The sequence below is a fragment of the Cetorhinus maximus genome, chromosome 1, assembly GCF_964194155.1.
Source record: "Cetorhinus maximus chromosome 1, sCetMax3.hap1.1, whole genome shotgun sequence".
NCBI classification, from domain to species: Eukaryota; Metazoa; Chordata; class Chondrichthyes; order Lamniformes; family Cetorhinidae; genus Cetorhinus; species Cetorhinus maximus.
Genome location: NC_135879.1, coordinates 216,099,918 through 216,123,783, shown reverse-complemented (window position 1 = coordinate 216,123,783; position 23,866 = coordinate 216,099,918). Strand labels below are relative to the sequence as shown.

Here is a 23,866-nt window from a genome sequence, read left to right as displayed (position 1 = left end):
GTGTGAGCGTAGATGGTTCTGTGATTTAATAACATCTGGGGTCAAGTAGACTGCAAGCCTGAAATTATCAAAAGAAGCTAGGTGTAGAAATGCACTTGAAATGCTAATGAGTAAACATGGTTACTGTCATAGCATGTAAGGTGTGAAGGGAATTTGCATTTTTAGATAAGTGATGGGATTGTTTGGATTTCAAAGGGATGTTAGTCTGTTTACAACTAGTCAGATAAGCAACGCTAAGCAGCGTGTTTATTTTTCCCAAAGGTTACTGACAATATTGGCAACATTAAAGTTTTTATATTATGGGAAAGGTACAGTTGCAAAGACATGTGGAACAATGGAATCTACATATTAAAGAGAGAGAAACATATATAAAGGAGAATGAAAGGCTAGGTTGAGGGCCATGTAAGATCTAACAGATGTGTGTGAAGCAGCCTTGAAAAAGCCTCCAGCCATTTGTGCATAAGTCTGTTGTGTCCAGTAACTGAACTTGGAGAAGACCATTTGGAATTCTATTGTCAAATGGGTACTGTATTAACTTGCTCATTTTTTTTTAAAAATCTTAAATCTATTTTGGACTGTTGTCTTAAAGGGGGTGTGTATTTGAGAATCAGGTTAATTAGTATTTTAGGAGTTGTTATAATATTAAGTAATTGCAGTCTTACGTATGCGTTTGAAATTTTTTATTTTGTTAATAAATATTTTAATTAAATTTTTCAAATCTCTAAAGGTCTTAGTGGACTCATTACTTCTAAATTTAGTACACACATCATCTTGTTCTAAATACAAATTGCAAACTCATTGTGATAGCGTGGCCAAGTTTCATTTGTGGATTTGGTCCGCCTGGCACACATCATCTGACACATCATAACATGGTCCAAAAAACCATCTCGTACATGCTCCAGGAATTCATCCACCACAGTATTATTGTTAATTTGGTTTGCCCAGTCTATATGTAGATTAATGTCACCCATGATACTGTAGCACCCTTGTTACATGCATTTATAATTTCCTGTTTAATGCCACCCCCTAACTTAGCACTAATATTTGGAGGCCTATAGACAACTCCCACTGATGTTTTCCATCCCTTGTTCCATCTTAGCTCCACCCAGACTGATTCGACGCCTAGATTTTCTGAGCTAATATCCTCTCTCACTATTGCACTGATTTCATCTATAACTAACAAGGCCAGCCCACCTCCTTTTCCTTTTCGCCTGTCCTTCCAAAATATTGAGTACCCTTGGATATTCAGTTCCCAGCCTTGGTCACCCTGCAGCCATGTCTCTGTAATTGCAATTATATCGTACCCATTTGCATCTATTTGCGTTGTTAATTCATCTACCTAACTGTGAATGCTGCCTGGTTTAAATTTCAAACAATGGTTGGCAGTTAACTGTCAGTCACCATCATTGGTGCATTCTCCATGGCAACACCTCTACCAGAGTTCACTTGCCAACCATTCATCACTCTCTTCACATATGGTATAGACTGTTGTTTTCCATTTATATTGATATTCTTGCGAAGTGTCCTGATGAGTGCAAGACAGAAAGCTTCAACATGTCTTTTTTCAGCAATACTCAGGTTCTGTACTACCAAACGACAATTCAGTACAGTCTTAGAAAGTGTTTACCTTTAAATTTTTTACTAAACATGAAAAGAGATATAGAATAGTTGATTTAAAATATTGATTTCTCTATTCTCCTTAGAATCAAAACTAGAAAGGGATTGCCCTTGGGTGAAAAACACAAAACTAATTGGATAAACCATAGAAACTTCTGAAACAAAAACAAAAATACCTGGAAAAACTCAGCAGGTCTGGCAGCATCTGTGGAGAGGAACACAGTTAACATTTCGAGTCCAACAAGGGTCAACAAGGGTCATTCGAACTCGAAACGTTAACTGTGTTCCTCTCCACGGATGCTGCCAGACCTGCTGAGTTTTTCCAGGTATTTTTGTTTTTGTTTTGGATTTCCAGCATCCGCAGTTTTTTGCTTTTATATAGAAACTTCTGACTTGTCCACTTGGCTCCGGATTGACTGTGGCCTTGTGCAAGACCAAATCTGAAATTATGCAGAGCACAGGTACTGGTACGTTAAAACTCTTTATCTTAACTTGAATCAAACATGATGTATCAGCATTCAAAACTACATTTGCCCACATCATAAACTGCCAAACATACTAAACAGCCCCACAGGTTGATGGCTTGACCTACTGATCTGATCCTGACATTCAGTGACAATGCTCATTACAGTTACAACAGCAATACGATTTATGCCAATTAGTTCACAATGACCAGAACAAGCAGGTAAATACCCACATACCAGTGCCTTCAACATACCAAGCTAATGTATATTCTTTGCAGTTTTCAGAAACACTTAGTAATTCTGTGACCAGTAAGAATACAACAAATTTTTATCACAAATAGGTTAGCTTATACAACTAAAATTGAGCGACAAGCCAAAAATTCTCAATTCTGGTACAATAATCAATATTACAATTCTACATCTGACAAATGCTTTGAGTAATTGTCCAGGCTGCTGACAACTTAAAAAAAAACACAATTAATCTCATGATAATAAAAATAAACAATTAATCTTGGTTTTAATTGCATATTTAGTTACTTCATCCATCACTTTCAAGTTTGGTGTGTCACTGATGCCTAACATCATTCTTTGAACAAGCTGGGGTATTTGTATCCCAAATTAGTCAATTGCAGTTTTCGCAGATGGGGTTCCAAATTTACCTGAAAGCTCATTAACAATATAATGCTCCCCTACACAGTAAGTTTAGCTACAGAAGCCTGGATCAATTGCTTGGCCTTCAAGATCTCGGGTGGTGCAATCATTGTAAACATAAGAAATACAAGCAAAAGTAGTCCATATGATCCCTCAAGCCTGCTCTGCTATTCAATATGATCATGGCTGATCGTCTCATCCAACTCCACCTTCCTGCCCACTCTTTGTATGCTCTGATTCCTTGAGATGTTAAAAAATCTATCCCAGCCTTGAATATACTCAAAGATGAAGCATCCGCAACCCTCTGGGATTGAGAATTCCAAGGGTTCACAATCTGAGTGAAGAAATTTCTCCTCATCTCAGTCCTAAATGGTCAGCCCCTTATCCAGAGACTGTGCCCCCATGTTTTAGATTCCCTAGCCAAGGGAAACAACCTCAGTGTCTACCCTTTCAAGTCCCTTCAGAATCTTTAATGTTTCAATGAAGTAATCTCTCATTATTTTAAATTCCAGACAGTATAGGCCAATTCATTCAGCCACTCATCATCGGATAAACCTATCATCCCAGGAACCAACTCAGCAAACTTTTGCTGTACTGCCTCAAATGCAAGTATATCCTTCCTTAAATATGGAGACAAAAATTGAGAACAGTACTCCAGGTCTCACTAAAGCCCCAAGACTTCCATGCTCTTGTACTCCAGGCCCCTTGCAATAAAAGGCCAACGTGACAAATCTTAACTTGTAATTTCTTCGGGAGCCTCTTGTGAAGAAGAGCCTAACTAGAGGTTGTTAATATAAACCATGAAATCTAATAGGGAATTCAGAAGAAACCTCTTCACCAGAGTGGTAGAAATGTTGAATTCGCTACCACATGGAGTGATTGCAGCAAACAGTGCACTTAAGGGGAAACTAGACAAGCATATAAGGGAGAAGGAAATAAATGGTTACGATGGTAGATTAGATGAGAAATAATGAAAGGAGGCTCAAGTGGAGTATTTACACCAGCATGAACTGGTTGGGCTGAAAGATTTGTGCCATATACCCAATGTAATCCTATATAATCCTACACAAGAGGAAAGTTGTCAGAAGAGGCCAGAAGCAAAGCAAGGAAATCAGGACCTTAGAGAACCATTTCTGCAATACAGTGCATCCCAAGCATCTTCCCAGATCTGGCAGCTGCTCCGCATCTTAACATTCAGAGATTTGGCAACTTTTGCGGTATGGGACCAAATATATGTGCAATTGAGCTACTAATAGATTATTTTCACCTGGAGTTTAGAAGTTTGATAAAAGGGTGTGTCCAATCAGTTTCTGGATCTGGAGGCCCAGAGTTAAAAGTCAAACCTGTAGACATTTTCCTCTAACACCCTCCCCCACAAGCCTCATTGACTCAGTAGCACAGCAGCATACTCGTAACCAGAGGGTGGTGCCCAGTCCAGGTCAACCGGTGACATAAAGAAAAAAGCTGAAAGACTTTGAATAGAACATATCAAAGGAACAAGAGGTAAAAACTGGGAGGGATGAATCCAACTACATCTCAGCCTCTCACGCCTGATTTAATTAGATCATGGCTGATCTGCACCTCAAATCCATTCTATTATCCCTTGAAACCCATACCTAATAAAAATCTGTTGATTCTTGAAATTTCAATTGACATCCGCAATCTTTTGGGGAGAGATTTCCAAATTTCCACAATCTGATTTTATGGATATAACTTGAAGATTGTGCCCAACCCCTTTCTTCTGAATTCCCCAGCATAGGAAACAGTTAATCTGCATCAACCCTACTGAATCCTTTTCATCATTTTAAACAGTTTGATTAGATCACCTCTGAAACTAATAAACCAGAGGTGACAAATGTGTGGAATATTTTCATACAGCGTGCAGAATTCCGAACCAGCTGGCCATCATTTCCCCTGGAAAGATTTGAATATGCAACAAAGTGCTGTTTACTGCTTTTCCCGCAGAGTCTAAAGAACAGATCTTTCAAATTGGGAGTGAACTTTTCACCTGTAGAGGATAGTGGCTGGTGGTCTGGCTCCTTATTGATGGATAGACAGATTGCGTTTTAGGTGTGTGTGTTTTAGAGTAGTCTTTACATACTTGGTGCTATTCACTGAATCAGGACTGACTTACCAGTGTAAAAGAAAATAAATGCAAAAATTTATATTATTAAAGCTTAATGAAGAAAAATACTGGAGTTGCTTAATACCAGGATTATTTCCCCCCAGTCTTCAATTCTTTATTTATTCAACATCAATCCCAGGTTTTTAAATTCTGAAGTTATAAGTGACCATCGTGCGTCATCCAATAACATGAAGGTAGATCAAGAGTGCCATGCTTTTCAAGAGAAATGGAGAAATTTGTACTTGTTTGCAGATATGAATGAAAAGCCCAAGTATTTGATTTGTAAGTAACAAGCAACGCTGCTAAAAGATCAGATATTAAAGATACTGCAAAGCAAACCATGGCGAGAAAGTTGCAAGAGGAAACATTTTCTGAATTAGCAAAGTCACCGAGAAAGAAGCAATGTTTACTAATAACGCCACACAAGTGATGTGAGACATGCTACACAATTGCCTATTAAATGGCTGTAGCTATGAGACCATTTTTTGAGATTATTTTTATTTGTAGAATTCAATGCAAAAACATTGTGCCTTGATCAGCAGCAAGCTTTTGCCTCTCAGGAAACCCAATCGCTAAGAGAATCAATGATTTAATTGGGAACTTGAATAGTTAACGCTGAGATAAAGCAAAGTCCTTTGCTGCCTTTTCAATTGCAATTGCTGAAAGAACTGCTGTAATTGCAGTGAATCAACTAGCATTCTTGGGGCAGAAAATTATGCTTGGTGTGCGGGCACGCACCCAACGCGCCTGAGCATGAAATAAAGCGCGTTGACGTTGGCCGAATGTGCCAATGTCAACGCACACTCTCGCGATAGTTCTGTTGGTGGGCGCGCGCCAGAGCCGGAAGTGCGCCTGCTGACAATTAAATGGCCTATTAAGGCCATTAAGTAAACAATTGCCCTGAATTTGTCACTGCATGTTCAACCCAACGGTTGGCGGCAGGTGAGAAGGCCGAGCGGCCTTTGCATTGTTTAGGAAACCTCATCCATGGCGGGATGAGGTTTCCCAAAGCAAATAAAAATAAAATAAAAATTTAACACTTGAATTAAAAACATGTCCCTGCTCATATGTTAGAGCTTGCCCTCCTCCCCCCGCTCGGACAGGCAGCGCTGAGCACTGCTGCTCGCGTTCCACGCTGGGTGGGCCATAATTGGCCTGTCCGCGTAAAATCGCGGTGCGGTGCCGACCACACCTGCCGAGCATCCCCGCCAAGGGCAGAATTCTGCCTTGGAGTTGATGCAAAGCCTGTGCATAACAAAAGAACCTGTAGAATTGGTACTGATGAGGGATACAACAGCAGAAAACAACTTCTTCAACAGCTTGGTGAGAGCTCTGGACGAATTGGATGTGTACTTGACAAGAAAGCTGAGAGTTCACTAAATTGGTTCCTGGAATGGTAGGGTTATCCTATGATGAGTGGTTAAGCAAATTGGGTCTATTTTCTCTGGAGTTTAGAAGAATGAGAGGAGATCTCATTGAAACATACAAGATTCTGAAGGGGCTCAAAAGAGTCGCTGAGAGATTGTTTCCATTGGTAGGGGAATCTAAAACATGGGGGCACAGTCTTAGGATAAGGTGCTGATCATTTAGGACTGAGATGAGGGGAAATTACTTCACTCAAAGGATTGTGAATCTTTGGAATTCTCTGGCCCACAGGGTTGTGGATGTTCCATCATTGATACATTTAAGGCTTGAATAGACAGATCTTTGGTCTCTCAGGGAATCAAGCGATAGGGGGAGTGGGCAGGGAAGTGGAGATGAAGCCAGATCGTATTGAATGGTGGAGTAGGCTCGAAAGGTGATATGGTCTACTCCTGCACGTATTTTTGTGTTCTTAGTTATGGTAAAATTGAAGGTCAAATTGCAAAGCATCACCCTAAACTAGTAGTTTAGCAATTTTTGTGACATTTTACATCAAGAAGCTCTGTTGAAAATGTATCATGTTATAGATATGTTTATTAAAACATTTTATTCAAGGTGCTTGCTGTTCTCAACTGCCAGTTCAATCAGCTTTTGGAAGAATGTGAAATTCACCATGTTATATTATACTTCAATTTGGTGGCTAATTCAGGGAACGGCGCTGAAGTACTTCTTTAAATTGTGCAATGAAATACAGCTGTGCTTGGGTCAGAAAGGGAAAAATGCTACCGTCTTACAAGACAATCAATGGTTTCAAGACCTTGTTATCATAGTGAACATCAGGGAACACCTGATCTCACTCAACAGGAGGATATATCAACAATCTTCGGTCTTTCAAGCAGAAGTATCAGCCATAGAGGAAGCAATTTGGCATTATTTTCCTGCCTTGAAATCACTAGGCAAGGTTGTTGGGACTGAATGTGATCATAGAATAGTACAGTACAAAAGAAAGGCACTCAGTCCATCGAGTCTCTTTAAAAGAACAATCCATTTAGTCTCATTCCCCTGCTCTTTTCCCCCTAGTCCCGCAAATTTTTTCCTTCAAGTATATACCAAATTTCCCTTTAAAGGCTACTATTGAACCTGTATCCACCAACTTAGCAGTCAGTGCCTTCAAAATCCTAACCATTAATTGAGTGAAAAAAAGTTTGCCGCATGAAGATAGTATGCATAGATAGGTGTTTTTCTGATAGGCAGGATGTGACAAGTGGAGCCCCACAAGAGTCTGTACTGGGGCCTCAACTTTTTACGATTTACATCAATAACTTAGACGAGGGGAATGAAGACATGGTAGCTAAATTTGCAGATGACACAAAGATAGGTAGGAAAGTATGTTGTGAAGAGGACATGAGGAGGTTGCAGATGGATATAGATAGGTTGAGTGAGTGGGCAAAGATTTGGCAAATGGAGTTTAATGTGGGAAAATGTGAAGTTGTTCACTTTGGCAGGAAGAACAAAAAAGCAGAATATCACTTAAATGGAGAACGGCTGCATAATTCTGTGGTGCAGAGGGATTTAGGTGTTCTAATACATAAGTCACAAAAAGTTAGTGTGCAGGTACAGTAAATAATTAAGGAGGCTAATGGAATGCTATCCTTTATTATGAGAGGGATCGAACATAAAAGTAAAGATGTTATGCTTTAGTTATACAGGGCATTGGTGAGACTGCACCTTGAATAGTGTGTGCAGTTTTGGTCTCCTTATTTAAGGAAGGATGTAAATGCATTGGAGGTGGTTCAAAGGAGGTTTACTAGATTGATACCTGGAATGAGTGGGTTGTCTTATGAGGAAAGGTTGGACAGACTGGGCTTCCACTGGAGTTTAGAAGAGTGAGGGGTGACTTGATTGAAGTATACAAGATCTTGAACAGCCTTGACAAGGTAGACGTGGAAAGGATGTTTCCTCTTGTGGGTGACTCCAGAACTAGGGAGCACTGTTTTAAAATTAGTGGAAATGAAGCTGTGCCTTTTTTACGCAGTTTACTTCTGAGATATTCTACTCTACAACTGCCATAACTCCATTGATTAGTGTGAAAATAAACTTTCAAAGTCAACTATTGTGAGTTTTCCAACGTAATTTGAATAGTTCAAAGAAATATTTTTTCAGAAGAATGTGCCTGGATAATAAATAATTAAGGAGGCTAATGGAATGCTATCCTTTATTATGAGAAGGATCGAACATAAAAGTAAAGATGTTATGCTTTAGTTATACAGGGCATTGGTGAGACTGCACCTTGAATAGTGTGTGCAGTTTTGGTCTCCTTATTTAAGGAAGGATGTAAATGCATTGGAGGTGGTTCAAAGGAGGTTTACTAGATTGATACCTGGAATGAGTGCTTTCAACTCATTTCAGATCAATGATTCAAAAAGATGGGTGAAAAAGCATACAATTTTTATAATGAGATTTAAATATTAGGAATTTTTTTAGGCCCACAAAGCAAATCAAAAGTAGTTTAAATTATCAACAGCAATAAGAGCAAAATAAACTATTTATGTAGCATTATATCCACATACCCAGATGTTGCATCACTGTCCAGTTGTCCATCCAACACCTCTTTGCCTTTCTCCAGCTTAACAATGAGTGTGTCAATCCGACTGATCATTCGATTTACTCTCTTCGTTAATAGTTTGCTAGCTTTGGACTCTTCTACGATTGTTTCCTTTCCAGTCTTGGACAATTCCTTCTTAATTTCCTCTAAATCCTATAATGGAATACAAGAAAATCCTTCAACAGACATATATCTGACATAATCTGAGACAATGTGACCAAATTAATCTTATTTTAAGGATTTATTGTAATCATGGGACTGACCTGCTTTCAAGGTAAACAAATTAAATTAAGCGTGTATTTACACAGCAAATTTAGCATTGCTATCTCTAGAGAAAAATGATTAGGTGAATCTCAGCAATTTTTAAGTCTGTTATATTTTGTGTCGTGTTCAGTCCAAGCAGGGAGATACGACATTTCTCTTTAATTTGTACGCTGATGTAGTCTCAAGTAAATCATTCAAACTTAGGGTAGAGAGGAAAAGTAGATATGAATATTTAATTTTGACTAAACCAAATATTTTCATACCTCATTATACTCTAGTACATCTCCCTTTAATTCCTCTAGCTCTTCCTTCTCTTTGGTTAGTAGTTTCTTCTGTTCCTTCAACTTCGTGCAAGCATCACTGAGCATATCTATTTCCTCCTTTGTAATCTCTTCACCCTAAAAGTAATGCAGTAAGTCAGGGTGAATTACAATTTAAAGTTTGAGGATAGTTACATGTTTGAAATATTAATGGGTCAGATCTTGCTGGAGAGAAGCATTTTCGGCATATGCGGTTACATTTACTGTACCTTTCAACTGAAAACTTTTTTTGCACTTAGCTTGCTGGAAGTCTGGGCTTATAACAGTGCAGTGAGGTCAATAGGCACCTGGGATCTTAGGGAACATGGGACCTCCTTAATCAATGAGGTTTAAAGGTTAAGAAAGAAATAGGGCTGAAAGGAGGAGGTTGAATTAGGGTGGATGACTTAGAATTAAATCAGGCACTGAAAGGGAATGAAATAACGAATTGAGAGAGAAAGAAAAAAAAGAAACAAAAAGTAGGATTGTTTTTTAAAAATAAAAGTCTCAGCAATTTACAACCTGCAGGAATGAGACTGAATATTTTAAGCTGTACCATTTCTGGGCCAGAAAGATTAATTGGCAAATGCATTAACAATTATTTTGTTAGAAGGATGCTTATTGAGCAATTAACGTGCAAATCAAGCTAGCTCTCAAAAATAATGGAGAAGGTAAGGATAATGTGCCATTGTGTGAAGCATATGTTGGAGTAGCATAAATCAACCAGTAATTTCTAGAGATTTGTAACTTGCATTGCATCTTAATCCCCTGAAGTTATTGGCTGAATTGCACATTAATAACAGAGAATGTTGTTAACATGACATTAATTTCACAGCAAGATCTGGCCCATGGAGAATGGCTCAAGCAAATTATGGCATTTTCACTGCAACAGAGATGACTATGTAGAGATCTGGAAGAGGTTTTCAAAATTACAAAAAAGCATCAAGAGAGTAAATAGTGAAAGTTTGTTTCCACTCATTGGTGAGTCTGTAAATAAGGCAGCATGAATTCAGGAGTGATCACTAAAACAATGGCGGGGGGGGTGGGGAAATAAGAACAAATGTTTTCACACACAGGGTTATTAGGCTATAGAATACTATCACAAGAGGTCACTGGGATAACTAGATTAAGGCTTGGCAGTACCACAATTGGCCTCCTTCTCTACTATAAAGATTTGAGAGAATAACCATACAAAAAATCTGACAAGGACATAAGCGCACTTTCAAGTTACAGCCTCCAGTCCGTCACAGTGAACTATAGTTTGGAATGAAAAAAAAACATGAATGGTCTTAAAATGCAGTGTTAGTTTGGTTAAAGGGAACAATCATTGAACAGGTACTTCTTAGTTTTGTAATATTTTTCCTTCTATTTAAATTTAATTTTTACTTACAAGGCACAAAAATGCAAGATTCAACAAAGGTACAACAGATTAAGTGAATACAGAGTCATAACGCTCACTTTCAAGTTCCATACCTAGAAAGCAAAGATTCCTTGTGGGAATATGAATCCAAGCATAATGTGCCTAGCTCATGCTAGACAGTGAATGCTATTCAACCACAAGACTGGGTGGGATGGGTTTAAAACCAAGCTAGGTATTTTTCACAGATAACGCATGAATCATCGCTATATAGTAATCATGAATGGGAACAAGGGCTGACTTTTTTTTATTCATTCATGGGATGTGGATGTCACTGGCTAGGTCAGCATTTATTGCCCGTCCCTAATTGCCCTTCAGAAGGTGGTGGTAAGCTGCCTTCTTGAAGTGCTGCAGTCCATGTGGTGTAGGTACACCCACAGTGTTGTTACAGAGGGAATTCCAGGTTTTTGACACAGGAACAGTGAAGGAACAGCAATATATTTCCAAGTCAGGATGGTGAGTGGCTTGGAGGGGAATTTCCAAGTGGTGGTGTTCCCAGGTACCTGCTGCTGCTGTCCTTCTAGATGGCAGTGGTTGTGGGTTTGGAAGGTGCTGTCTAAGGAGGCTTAGTGAATTCCTTCAGTGCATCTTGTAGATGGTACACACTGCTGCCACCGTGTATCAGTGGTGGAGGGAGTGCCAATCAAATGGGCTGCTGTGTCTTGGATGGTGTCAAGCTCCTTGAAAGTGTTGCTGGTGCAGAACTCATCCAGGCAAGTGGAGAGTATTCCATCACATTCCTGACTTGTGCTTTGCAGATTGTGGACAGGCTTTCGGGAGTCAGGAAGTGAATTACTCACCACAGGATTCCCAGCCTCTGACCTGCTCTCGTAACCACAGTATTTATATAGCTGGTCCAGTTCAGTTCCTGGTCAATGGTAACCCCAGGATGTTGATAGTGGGGAATTCAGCAATGGTAATGCCATTGAGTGTCAAGGGGTGATGGTTAGATTCTCTCTTGTTGGGGATGGTCATTGCTTGGCACTTGTGTGGCGCAAATGCCACTTGTCAGCCCAAGCCTGGATATTGTCCAGGTCCTGCCCCATTTGGACATGAAGTGAATGGTGCTGAACATCAGCAAATGTCACTTCTGACCTTATGAGGGGAAGAAAGTCATTGATGAAGCATCTGAAATGGTTGGGTCTAGGACACTACCCTGCGAAACTCCTGCAGTGATGTCCTGGAACTGAGATGACTGACCTCCAACAACCACAGCCATCTTCCTTTGTGCTAGGTATGACTCCAACCAGCAGCGGGTTTTCCCTCTGATTCCCATTGACTCCAGTTTTGCTAGGGCTCCTTGATGCCACACTCAGTTAAATGCTGCCTTGCTGCACTTCTGGAGTTCAGCTTTTTTGTCCATGTTTGAGCCAGGGCTGTAATGAGGTCAGGAGCTGAGTGATCCTGCTGGAACTCAAATTGAGCATCAGTGAGCAGGTTATTGCCAAGCAAGTGCCACATGATACTACTGTTGATGACCCCTTCCATCACTTTACTGATGATCGAGAGTAGACTGATGGGGCAGTAAATGGCTGGGTTGGATTTGTCCTGCTATTTGTATACAAAAGATTGGTGAAGACAAATGTAGGTCCCTTACAGTCAGAAACAGGGGAATTTATAATGGTGAACAAAGAAATGACCCACCAACTAAATACATACTTTGGTTCTGTCTTCACAAAGGAGGACACTAATAACATACCAGAAATGTTGGGGAACACAGGGTTTAGTGAGAGGGAGGAACTGAAATAAATCAGTATTAGTAGAGAAATGGTGTTGGAGAAATTGATGGAATTGAAGGTCGATAAATCCCCGGGGCCTGATAATCTACATCCCAAAGTACTTAAGGAAGTGGCCCTAGAAATAGTGGATGCAATGGTGGTCATCTTCCGAGATTCGATAGGCTCTGGAACAGTTCCTACAGATTGGAGGGTAGCTAATGTAACCCCACTATTTAAAAAGGGAGGCAGAGAGAAAACAGGGAATTATAGACCAGTCAGCCTGACGTCGGTAGTGGGGAAAATTCTAGAGTCCATTATACAAGATTTAATAGCTGAGCACGTGGAAAACAGTGGCAGAATCGGGCAGAGTCAGCATGGATTTATGAAAGGGAAATCATGCTTGACAAGTCTACTGGAATTTTTCGAGGATGTAACTAGTAGAGTCGATGAGGGACAGCCAGTGGATGTGGTTTATTTGGACTTTCAGAAGGCTTTGACAAAGTCCCACATAAGAGATTGGCGTGTAAAATTAAAGCGCATGGGATTGGGGGTAGTGTATTGAGATGTATAGAAAACTGGATGGTAGACAGGAAACAAAGTGTAGGAATAAAAAGGTCTTTTTCGGAATGGCAGGGAGTGACTAGTGGGGAACCGCAGGGTTTGGTGCTGGGACCCCAGTTATTCACAATATATATTAATGATTTAGATGAGGGAATTAAATGTAATATCTCCAAATTTACAGATGACACAAAGCTGGGTGGGAGGGTGAGCTGGGAGGAGGATGCAGAGATGCTTCAGTGTGATTTGGATAAGCTGAGTGAGTGGGCAAATGCATGGCAGATGCAGTATAATGTGGATAAATGTGAGGTTATCCATTTTGGTAGCAAAAACAGGAAGGCAGATTATTATCTGAATGGCTATAAATTGAGAGAGGGGAATGTGCAACGAGACCGGAGGGTCCTTGTACACCAGTCGCTGAAGGCAAGCATGCAGGTGCAGCAGGCGGTAAAGAAGGCAAATGGTATGTTGGCCTTCATAACCAAGGTATTCAAGTACAGGAACAGGGATGTCTTGCTGCAATTGTACAGGGCCTTGGTGAGACCATACTTGGAATATTGTGTGCGGTTTTGGTCTCCTTATCAGAGGAAGGATGTACTTGCTATAAAGGGAGTGGAGCGAAGGTTTACCCGACTGATTCCTGGGATGGCGGGACTGACATACGAGGAGAGATTGAGTCGATTAGGATTATATTTGCTGGAATTCAGAAGAATGAGGGGGGATCTCATAGAAACCTATAAAATTCTCACAGGACTAGACAGGGTAGATGCAGGAAGAATGTTCCCGATGGTGGGGGAGTCCAGAATCAGGGGTCACTGTCTGAGGATATGGGGTAGACCATTTAGGACTGAGATGAGGAGAAATTTCTTCACCCAGAGACTGGTGACCCTGTGGAATTCATTACCACAGAAAGTAGTTGAGACCAAAACATTGTATGTTTTCAAGAAGGAGTTAGATATAGCTCTTGGGGTGAAAGGGATCAAAGGGTATGGGGAGAAAGCGGAGCAGGCTATTGAGTTGGATGATCAGCCATGATCATAATGAATGGCGGAGCAGGCTCAAAGGGCTGAATGGCCTACTCCTGCTCCTAGTTTCTATGTTCTATAGGACATACCTGGGCAATTTTCCACATTGCAGGGTAGATGCCAGTGTTGTAGCTGTACTGGAACAGCTTGGTGAAGGGTGCTGTAAGTTCTGCAGCACAAGTCCTCAGTAGTATTGTGAGGATATTGTCAGGAACCCCATAGCATTTGCAGTATTAAATGCTTTCGGCCATTTCTTGATATAATGTCAGGTGAATCGAATTGGCTGAAAATTGGCATCTGTGATGCTGGGGACCTCAGGAGGAGGCAGAGAAGGATCATCCGCTTGCCACTTCAGGCTGAAGATTGTGGCAAACGCTTCAGCCTTGTCTTTTGCACAGATATGCTGGGCTGCCCCATCATTGAGGATGGAGATATTTGTGGAGCCGCCTCCTCCAGTGACTTGTTTAATTTTAGTTGTCCACCATTCACAACTGGATGGGGGGAGGTATGTGGTAATCAGCAGGGGGCTTCCTTGCCCATGTTTGACCTGATACCATGCAGCTTGATGCCAAGGGCAGTCATTCTCACCTCACCTCAGGAGTTCAGCTCTTTTGTCCATGTTTGAACCAAAGCTGTAATGAGGTCAGGAGCTGAATGGCCCTGGCAGAACCCAAGCTGAGCATCAGTGAGCAGGTTATTGCTAAGCAAGTGCTGCTTGATAGTGCTGTTGATGACCCCTTCCATTACTTTACTGATGATTGAGAGTAGACTGACGGAGCGGTAATTGGCCGGGTTGGATTTGTCCTGCTTTTTGTGTACAGGACATACATGGGCAATTTTCCACATAGCAGGGTGGATGCCAGTGTTGTCACTGTACTGGAACAGTTTGGCTAGGAGCACGGCAAGTTCTGGAGCACAAGTCCTCAGTACTATTGCCGGAATATTGTAGGGCCCATAGTCTTTGCAGTAGCCAGTGCCTTCAGCCGTTTCGTGATATCACGTGGAGTAAATTGAATTGGCTGAAGAATGGCATCTGAGAGGCTGGGGACCTCCGGAGAAGGCTGAGATGGATCATCCACTCGGCACCTATGGCTGAAGATTGTAGCAAATGCTTCAGCCTTATCTTTTGCACTGATGTGCTGGGTTCCTCCATCATTGAGGATGGGGATATTTGAGGAGTCTCCTCCTCCAATGAGCTGTTTAATATTCCGCCACCATTCGCGACTGAACGTGGCAGTCTGCAGAGCTTAGATTTGACCCGTTGGTTGTGGGATCACTTAGCTCTGTATATCACTAGCTGCTTATGCTGTTTGGCACGCAAGTTGTCCTGTGTTCTCGCTTCACCAGGTTGATACCTAATTTTTTGGTATGCCTGGTGCTGCTCCTGGCATGCCCTCCTGCACTCTTCATTGAACTAGGGTTGGCCCCCTGGGCTTGACGGTAACGGTAGTGTGGGGGGATACGCTGGGCAATGAGGTTATAGATTATGTTCGAGTACATTTATGCTGCTGCTGATGGCCTACAGTGCCTCATGGGTGCCCAGTTTTGAGTTGCTGGACCTGTTCGAAATTGATCCCATTTAGCACGGTGGCAGTGCCACACAACACAATGGAGGATATCCTCAATGTGAAGGCGGGACTTTGTCTCCACAATATCTATGTGATGGTCACTCCTACCGATACTATCATGGACGGATGCATCTGCGGCAGGCAGGTTGGTGAGGATGAGGTCAAGTGTGTTTTTCCCTCTTGTTGGTTCCCTCACTGCCTGCCACAGGCCCATTCTAGCAAAAATGTAATTTTGGACTCGGCCAGCTCTGGTGCTACCGAGCCACTCTCGGTGATGGACATTGAAGGCCCCCACCCAGAAAACATTCTGTGCCCTTGCCACCCTCAATGCTTCCTCCAAGTGGTGTTCACCATGGAGGAGCACTGGTTCATCAGCTGAGAGAGGGCAGTACGTAGTAATCAGTAGGAGGTTTCCTTGCCCATGTTTGACCTGATGCCATGAGACTTCATGGGGCCCGGAGTCAATGTTGAGTACTCCCAGGGCAACTCCCTCCCGACTGTATACCACTGTGCCACCACCTCTCCTGGGTCTGTCCTGCCGGTGGGACAGGACATACCCAGGGAAGACAGTGCTGGTTGTGTCTGGGGCATTGTCACGTAGGAGAAACCAAAAAGCCAGTTGGGTTAGCATGGGCTACTAAAGGAGTATCAACACGGGTTTGTTATGGTCAAATTGTGTTTGACGAACTTGATTGAGTTTTTTGATGATAGAACAGAGAGAGTGGATGAGGGCAGTGCAATTTATGTGTATGTGAACTTAAACACTTCAGGCTTGTTAGCAAATTTGAAGTCTGTGGATAAAAGAGGCGCAATAGCAGCAAGGATAGAAAATTGGCTAAGGGATTTAAACGAGAGTTGTGGTGAAAAACTATTTTCAGACAGGAGTGAGGCATACAGTGAATTTCCCCAAAGTTCAGTACTGGGGCACTGCTATTTTTGATATAAATTAATGACTTAGACTTGGGAATGCAGGGGACAATTTCAAAATCTGCAGCACTGAAATTTAGAGTTGCAGTAAACAATGAGAAAGATAGTAACAGACTTCAAAAGGACACACAGCCTGGTGCTATGTGCAAGACATATTGCAGGTGAAAATCAATGCAGAAAAGTGCTACATTTTGGTAAGAAGAATGAGAGAAAACACAGTCTAGATAATACAATTTTAAAGGGAGTGCCAGAAGAAAAAGACTAGGGAGTATTTCTGTACAAATCTTTGAAGGTAGCAGGACAAGTTAGCAGTGCAGTTAATGAAGCATATGGGATCCTGGGCTTTGGAGGCAGCAAGTCCAAAAGCCAGGAAATTTTGTTAAACCTATATAAAACACTAGTTTGGGCCTAGCTGGAAGATGGTGTCTGATCCTGGGCCTACACTTTAGGAAGGATGTGAGAGCTTTGGAAAGGGTACAAAAGGGATTTTGAATGGTTCCAGGAACGAGGAATTACAATTGTGCAGATAGGGTGGAGAAGCTGCGGCTGTTCTCCTTGAATCCGAGAAGTCTAAGAATATGTTTAATAGAGGTGTTTGAAATCATGAAATGTTTAGATAGAGTAAATATTCACAATGGCTGATGTACTGATAATCAGAGGGCACAGATTTAAGCTTATTGGCAAAAGAACCAGGGCCAACAGGAGAACAAACTTTTTTACGCAACGAGTGATTAGAATTTGGAATGCTTTGCTGTTAAGGTAGTGAATAAAGTTTCAATATCACCTTCAAATGAAAATTGGATGAATACTTGAGAAAAAAGTTGCAGAAATATGGGGAAAGAGCAGGAGGGTAGGACTAACTGGGTTGCTCTTGGCTGGTACAGGCTCGATGGGCTGACTGGCCTCCTTTTTAGTGTAAAATATATATTTTATAGTACTGGACAATCAAAACAGGACACTGAGATTGTGTGGCTACCCATTAATACTCAGAATTCCCATTTTACTCCATTATATAGATACAGTAGGTCATTCAGCTAGATCATGACTGATTTGTATCTCAAGTCCATTTAGCCACCTTGTTTCCATATTTTTTAGTAGCTTTACTTAATAGAAGTCTATGTGGCTATTGAGAGGATTCCTGTCTTTATAAACAAACGCATAGAGTACAAAGCAAGGAGGTTATGTTAAACTTTTATAAATCACTGGCTAGATTTCAGCTGGAATACTGTGACCCATTAAGAGCACCGCACTTTAGGAAGGATGTTAAGGCCTTGGAGAGGGGATTTAGTAGAATCTTACCCAAAAAAAAAATCAGTTATGTGGTGAAAGTGGAGAAACTGGGACTGCCTTCCTAAGAAGAAAGAAGGTTAAGGGGAAACTATTAAAGCAAGCATTCAAAATCATGAAGAGCTCTAACTGAGTCAATAAGGAGAAACAGTTTCCACTTGAAGAGTGTTGGCAACCAAAGTTCACAGATTTGAGGAAAATGGCAAATGAGCCAGAGGCAAGAGGAGACAACATCTTTATGTGCAACAGTCAAGTAAATACAAGCCTAGTCTATACAACCTGCCCTTATAATTTAAACTTTTTAACCCCACTATACCCTCTCCTAGACCAGTATATTGTTTCATTCCGGTGGTGCAGTGCCCAGAACTGAATATAGCACTTGAGATATGTTCTAACCTCAGCTATATACAACTGTAGCATAACTTACACCCTTTTGTATTCCAGCCCCTTTAAGATAAAGGCCAATATTCTATTAGCCTTTTTAATTATTGCTTACTGTGTCATGGGGTATTCAAATCTCCCACACTGAGAATTCCTGATGTCAGCCATGTCACTGAATAGACAGAGCAGGCACAGGATACTAATGAGCAAGATAGCTGTTAAGCATTTCCAGAAGTAGCTCACCAAGAGCAGCCCTTGCAGACAACTACAGCAAAGTTTGCTACATAGTTTTTTGGCCTAGGGAGAATACATCTGCTGGAAGATATGAAGAGCAGAAAGATTTAGAAAACAGAGATATTAGGGAGAAAGGCATTAAATAAGAGAATTTGCATACATATAAATTAAAATGCCAAAAATATGGAGAGATATAGACCCAACCTTGATGCGTAGATATCTTTGCCATTTCTCAAACTGTGACAGCATGGAAAAACAAATGAAAAAAGTGGCTAAAACAGCTCATTATTTGCTCAATACCATTAAATTTCTCATGTCTATTGTAACAACTTCTTGTGTTATTGATGCACTGTTCTAACAGACAACCCAAGGCAAGTACAAATAGGGATGCCATTCAGCCCAATTTATTTGTTTATGATGTGCTTTTGCTACTAATTAAAATTTTATTTCAAAACATTAAAAGTATATAATTGATTGAAGGTACATCCTTGTAAATAGTTCAAGTTATTAGAGAGTTTAATATTGCAATAAAACAAATATATTGATATATATATTTCAATTTTTTTTAAAATCCTAAGTATTGATCAGATTTTTCAGTCAAGATTTGTGACCTCTGCAGGCACTTAATGGGTAAAAGCCTGTGCCATAAACATGGCCTTCTCAAAAACGAGGCCTTTTACAGACCCATTACATCTTTAACTCTAACACTTGGAGCACAGGATCTTCTGTTTCTATTCACTCCTCTATGTCAAGGTCCAGTCCTTCACTCCTAGCATAGTTGTGGTGACCTGTCCAAACACCTGAATTAGCTCTTCACCACCACTCTCATGATAGTCCTCTCAAAGACCTGCCTGGTGGATGCAAATATCTGTGTGAAAGTGGAGGGAAGGAACCGTCTGTGGGATGCAAAAAGGCGTCATCAACCACAACACCAATTATCCATCTTCCATGAGCCCCCACCCTCCGAACATGCAAGTGATGACTCGAGTTGTGCACAGTGAATGCACCATGACAGACATTTGTATGTTGCACATTCACATGCACAATGTGCAGCTGGGCTTGTAGCCCAGATGAGACTCTTCCCCCTGTCACATTCATCCCGGTCACACACCGCATCCCCTGCACACCTTCTGTCACATTCTCCCCCTGTGACACCCCCCCACCCCCCACACATTCTGTCACAATCTCCCCCTGTCACACTGGGACACTGTAGCACAGATGACCTTGTAGCCTATTCTGTTTATGCAGCTTTGCAGCTGCTGAAGGGGAGCCTTCAGTGCCATGTCTGTTTCACCAATCACAACTAGCACTCTCTGAAGAAGTCACTACTTTTGTATAAAACAAATATCCTCTGTCTTTCCCAGAACAGATATGTCACATTAAATTAACTTCTCAGTCTCATGCCTCAAGAGTGGCTTGCTAGGCTATTTCAGAAGTCAGTTAAGAGTCAACAACATGGCTGTGGTTCTGGTGTCACATATAGGCCAGACCATGTAATGATGGCAGGTTTCCATGTACAAATAATCTGGAAAACCCTCCCAAATCCAGAAATTACACCAAAACACATTGAATTATCCTTACAGGGTTCTTTTTAAACCACTAGCATATCTCCATTCTATGTGCTTTACAAAATTAAAGTATAAATAAAACACTGTAGTTGAGTGCTTTGGCTGGGAAATATTCTAACATGTACATTAAAACCACGAATGTTTATAAGAAAAACATTTGTTTCAAAGCCATAGCAACCTCATTAGCAATGAAGGCCCTTTCGAAGTCAAGTGGAAGCAGCAACAATACAGGTTGGGCTAATCACAGCACACCTTGCACTTAAAGTTGTCACTGAAGATCTTAATCTCTTAGAATAAAAAATAGTAACAGTCATCACCCAGCTAAGCCCTGAGACATTCACAAAGTGGTTGTTGCATGTACTTGGCATGTTATTGCTTCAAAATGTTATGCAATACGAAGGGAATGTGTGTTAAATCAGCTTCATAGAGTCATGTCAACAAAAACCTTTTGAGTGATTTCTGATTAGAAAAAAATAAACCAAATTGTTATTGGGACAGTGTTTACCTACCATGAACAGCTTAAAAATAAGTATAAATGAAGGTTATTGACCTTCACATTAAAACATACTTTAATTCCTTCCAGTACTGGCGCTGTGTCTTTCAAGGTCTCAGAATGCATTGCCAGGTCTACATTAGCTAATTCTTGTTCTGTATCAATAGCAATCTGGCTTTGCTTCACATTGACAGCTGCTGCTTCCAGATTCACTGCTGATTCTATTTCCTTCTGTGGCAGGAGAGAGAGAGAGAGAGAAAACACTTGCATTTATCTAGTGCCATTCGTTTCAGCCTAAAACACTTACAATTAATTAAGTACATTAGTTGTTATTGTCATGTATGAAACACAGCTACCAGAGTCACTGAGCTCCACACTTCAATGCAGCCTTGGCCCAAGCATGGACAAAAGAGCTGGATTCCAGAGGTAAGGTGAAAGTGACTGCCCTCGACATCAAGGCAGCATTTACCAAGTGTGGCAGCAAGGAGCCTATCAAAGTTGAAATCAATGAAAATCAGGGGAAAATCTCCATTGGTTGCCATCATATCTAACACAAAGGAAGATAGTTCTGATCGTTGGAGGCCAATCACCTCAGAACCAGGACATCGATGCAGGAGTCCCACAGGAGAGCGTCTTCGGTCAAACCATCTCCAGCTGCTTCATTGATGACCTTCTCTCCATCAAGGTCGGAAGTGGGGATAGTTGTTGAAGATTGCACAGTACTGAGCATTATTCACAACTCCTCAGATACTGAAGCAGTTTGTTTTTGCATGCTGCAATACCTGGACAACATTTAGGGTTGAGCTGATAAGCGGCAAGTAACATTCTCATCACACAAGTGCCAAGCAATGACTGTCTCCAACAAGAGAGAATCTGCCCATCTCCCTATGGCATTATTATCACTGAATCCCCCATCATCAACATCCTGGAGGTTACCATTGACCAGAAACTGAACTGGACTAGCCATATAAAAGCTATGGATACAAGGGCAGGTCAGAGACTGGGAATTCTGCTACAAGAATCTCACTCCTCAAAGCATGTCCACCGTCTACTAGGAACAAGTCAGGAGTGTGATGGAATACTCTCCTGGATGAACGCAGCTCCAATAACGCTCTAGAAGCCTGACACCATTCAAGAAAAAGCAGTCCGTTTCATTGGCACCAACTTAAATGTTCCTTCCCTCCACCATTGGCGCACAGTGGCAATTGTGTATACCACCTACAAGATTAGATTATTATAATTATTATAATTACTAATATTAATTATAGTTCCTCACTCTTATCGGACCCTTAGTTCCCCATTGTATCTGGTATATTTCTATGTCTTCTATTGTGAAGACAGAAATAAAATATTTGTTTGAACACTTCTGCCATTTCCTTATTTCTATTTGTAATTTCTTCTGTCTCAGCCTCCAAGGGACCCAAGTTTATGTGCATACTCTGCCTTTTTACATACCTGTAAAAGCTTTTACAATTTGTTTTTATACTTTTTGCCTACTAGTAGCCTACTCCTGCTCCTAATTCATATGTTTGTAAATCCTTCAGGGAAAGAAATCTGCTGTCCTTACCTGGTGTGGCCTACATGTGACTCCAGATGCACAACAAATGTGGTTGACTCTTAAATGCCCTCTGAAATGGCCTAGCAAGCCACTCAGTTGTATCAAATCACTTCAAAGTCTACAAAAAGGAATGAAACCGGATGCATCACCCAGCATTGACCTAAGCGCTAGAAATGACAGTGGGAAAACCAACCTTGTCAACTCTTACTAATATCTGGGGGCTTGTGCCAAAATTGGGAGAGCTGTCTCACAGACTAGTCAAACAACAGCCTGACACAGTCATACTCACCAAATCATACCTTACAGATATTGTCACAGACACCACCATCCCCATCCCTGGGTGTGTCCAGTCCCACTGACAAAACATAACCTCCAGAGGTGGTGGCACAGTGGTATAAAGTCAGGAGGGAGTTGCACTGGGAGTTCTCAACATTGACTCTGGACTCCATGAAGTCTCATGGCATCAGGTCAAACATGGGCAAGGAAACCTTCTGCTGATTACCATCTACCGCCCCTTCAGCTGATAATCAGTATTCCTCCACATTGAACACCGCTTGGAGGAAGCACAGAGGGTGGCAAGGGTGCAGAATGTACTCTGGGTGGGGGACTTCAATGCCCATCACCAAGAGTGGCTCGGCAGCACCACTTCTGACTGAGCTAGCCGAATCCTGGGCTGCAGTCTGGGAAGAGTGTACTCTACAGTCACTGTTGCCAAGTGAAAAAAAAGAGTGACATCACAGGAAAACCGTAAGTTCATTAGTTGGTAAGTAACTGCTCGTTTGAACTACCTATTCTAAGTTGATTTCAGATTAAAAGTGACTACTGTGGCCCAGGATAGGAGGCCTAACACTTCAGCTTCAACTCAGCAGAGAGAGCGAGCTCCAGTTGATTTTAAAAAGTGTATTTTGAATCTCTATTCTAACTTGCTTTCAGATTAAAGGTAAATAGGATAAATATTTCACAGATTGATAAACTAAAGGCCAGTAGGAAATTTAAAAACAAATTTAAAAACTAATTAAATAAAATAGAGATGCAGGGCAGGTGATGTGTTGTAGCTGCATGATGTGGGAGCTGGTGGACCCCATTGTGGTTCCTGGTGACCACATCTGTAGCAAATGCTGGTTGCTCGAGGAACTCCAGCTCAGAGTTGATGAGCTGGAGTCTGAGCTTTGGACACTGCAACACATCAGGGAGGGGGAGACTTGCCTGGATGCAGTGTTTCAGGAGACAGTCACACCCCATAGATTAGCTACCTTAAATTTGGCCAGTGGTCAGGGACAGGAGAGTATGACAATGAGTGAGGCAGGTAGAGGGATCCAGGAAGCAGCACTGCAGGAGCCTCAGCCCCTGCCCTTATCCAACAGGTTTGAGATTCTTGCACCCTGTGTGGACGACAGCGGGGACTGTAGGGAGGATGAGCAAACTGACCATAGCATCGTGGTACAGGGAGCCATTCAAGTTGGGGGAGTAAAGAGAAATGTAGTTGTAATCGGGGATAGTATAGTTAGGGGAATAGATACTGTTCTCTGTAGTCAGAATCGAGAGTCCTGAAGGCTGTGTTGCCTACCTGGTACCAGGGTTAAGGATATCTCATCTAGGCTGCAGAGGAACTTGGAGTGGGAGGAGAAAGATCCAGTTGTCGTGGTCCATGTAGGTACCAAGTACCATGTAGGTAGAACGAGGAATGAGGTTCTACTGAGGGAATACGAGCAACTAGGGGCTAAATTAAAAAGCAGAACCAAAAA

At 41.5% G+C, this 23,866-nt stretch overlaps 1 protein-coding gene across 2 annotated transcripts in view; it reads right to left on the bottom strand.

Annotated features, from left to right (window-relative positions):
• letm1 (leucine zipper-EF-hand containing transmembrane protein 1) overlaps positions 1-23,866 on the bottom strand; it is a 130,759-nt gene that overhangs the window by 8,830 nt on the left and 98,063 nt on the right. For both annotated transcript variants that reach the window (XM_078553148.1, XM_078553157.1), the window contains exons 10-12: positions 20,639-20,794; positions 9,352-9,486; positions 8,790-8,977 (exon numbers count right to left, since the gene is read on the bottom strand). In XM_078553148.1, coding sequence (XP_078409274.1) covers positions 8,790-8,977; positions 9,352-9,486; positions 20,639-20,794 — 479 coding nt within the window. The remainder of the gene's footprint in view (positions 1-8,789; positions 8,978-9,351; positions 9,487-20,638; positions 20,795-23,866) is intronic.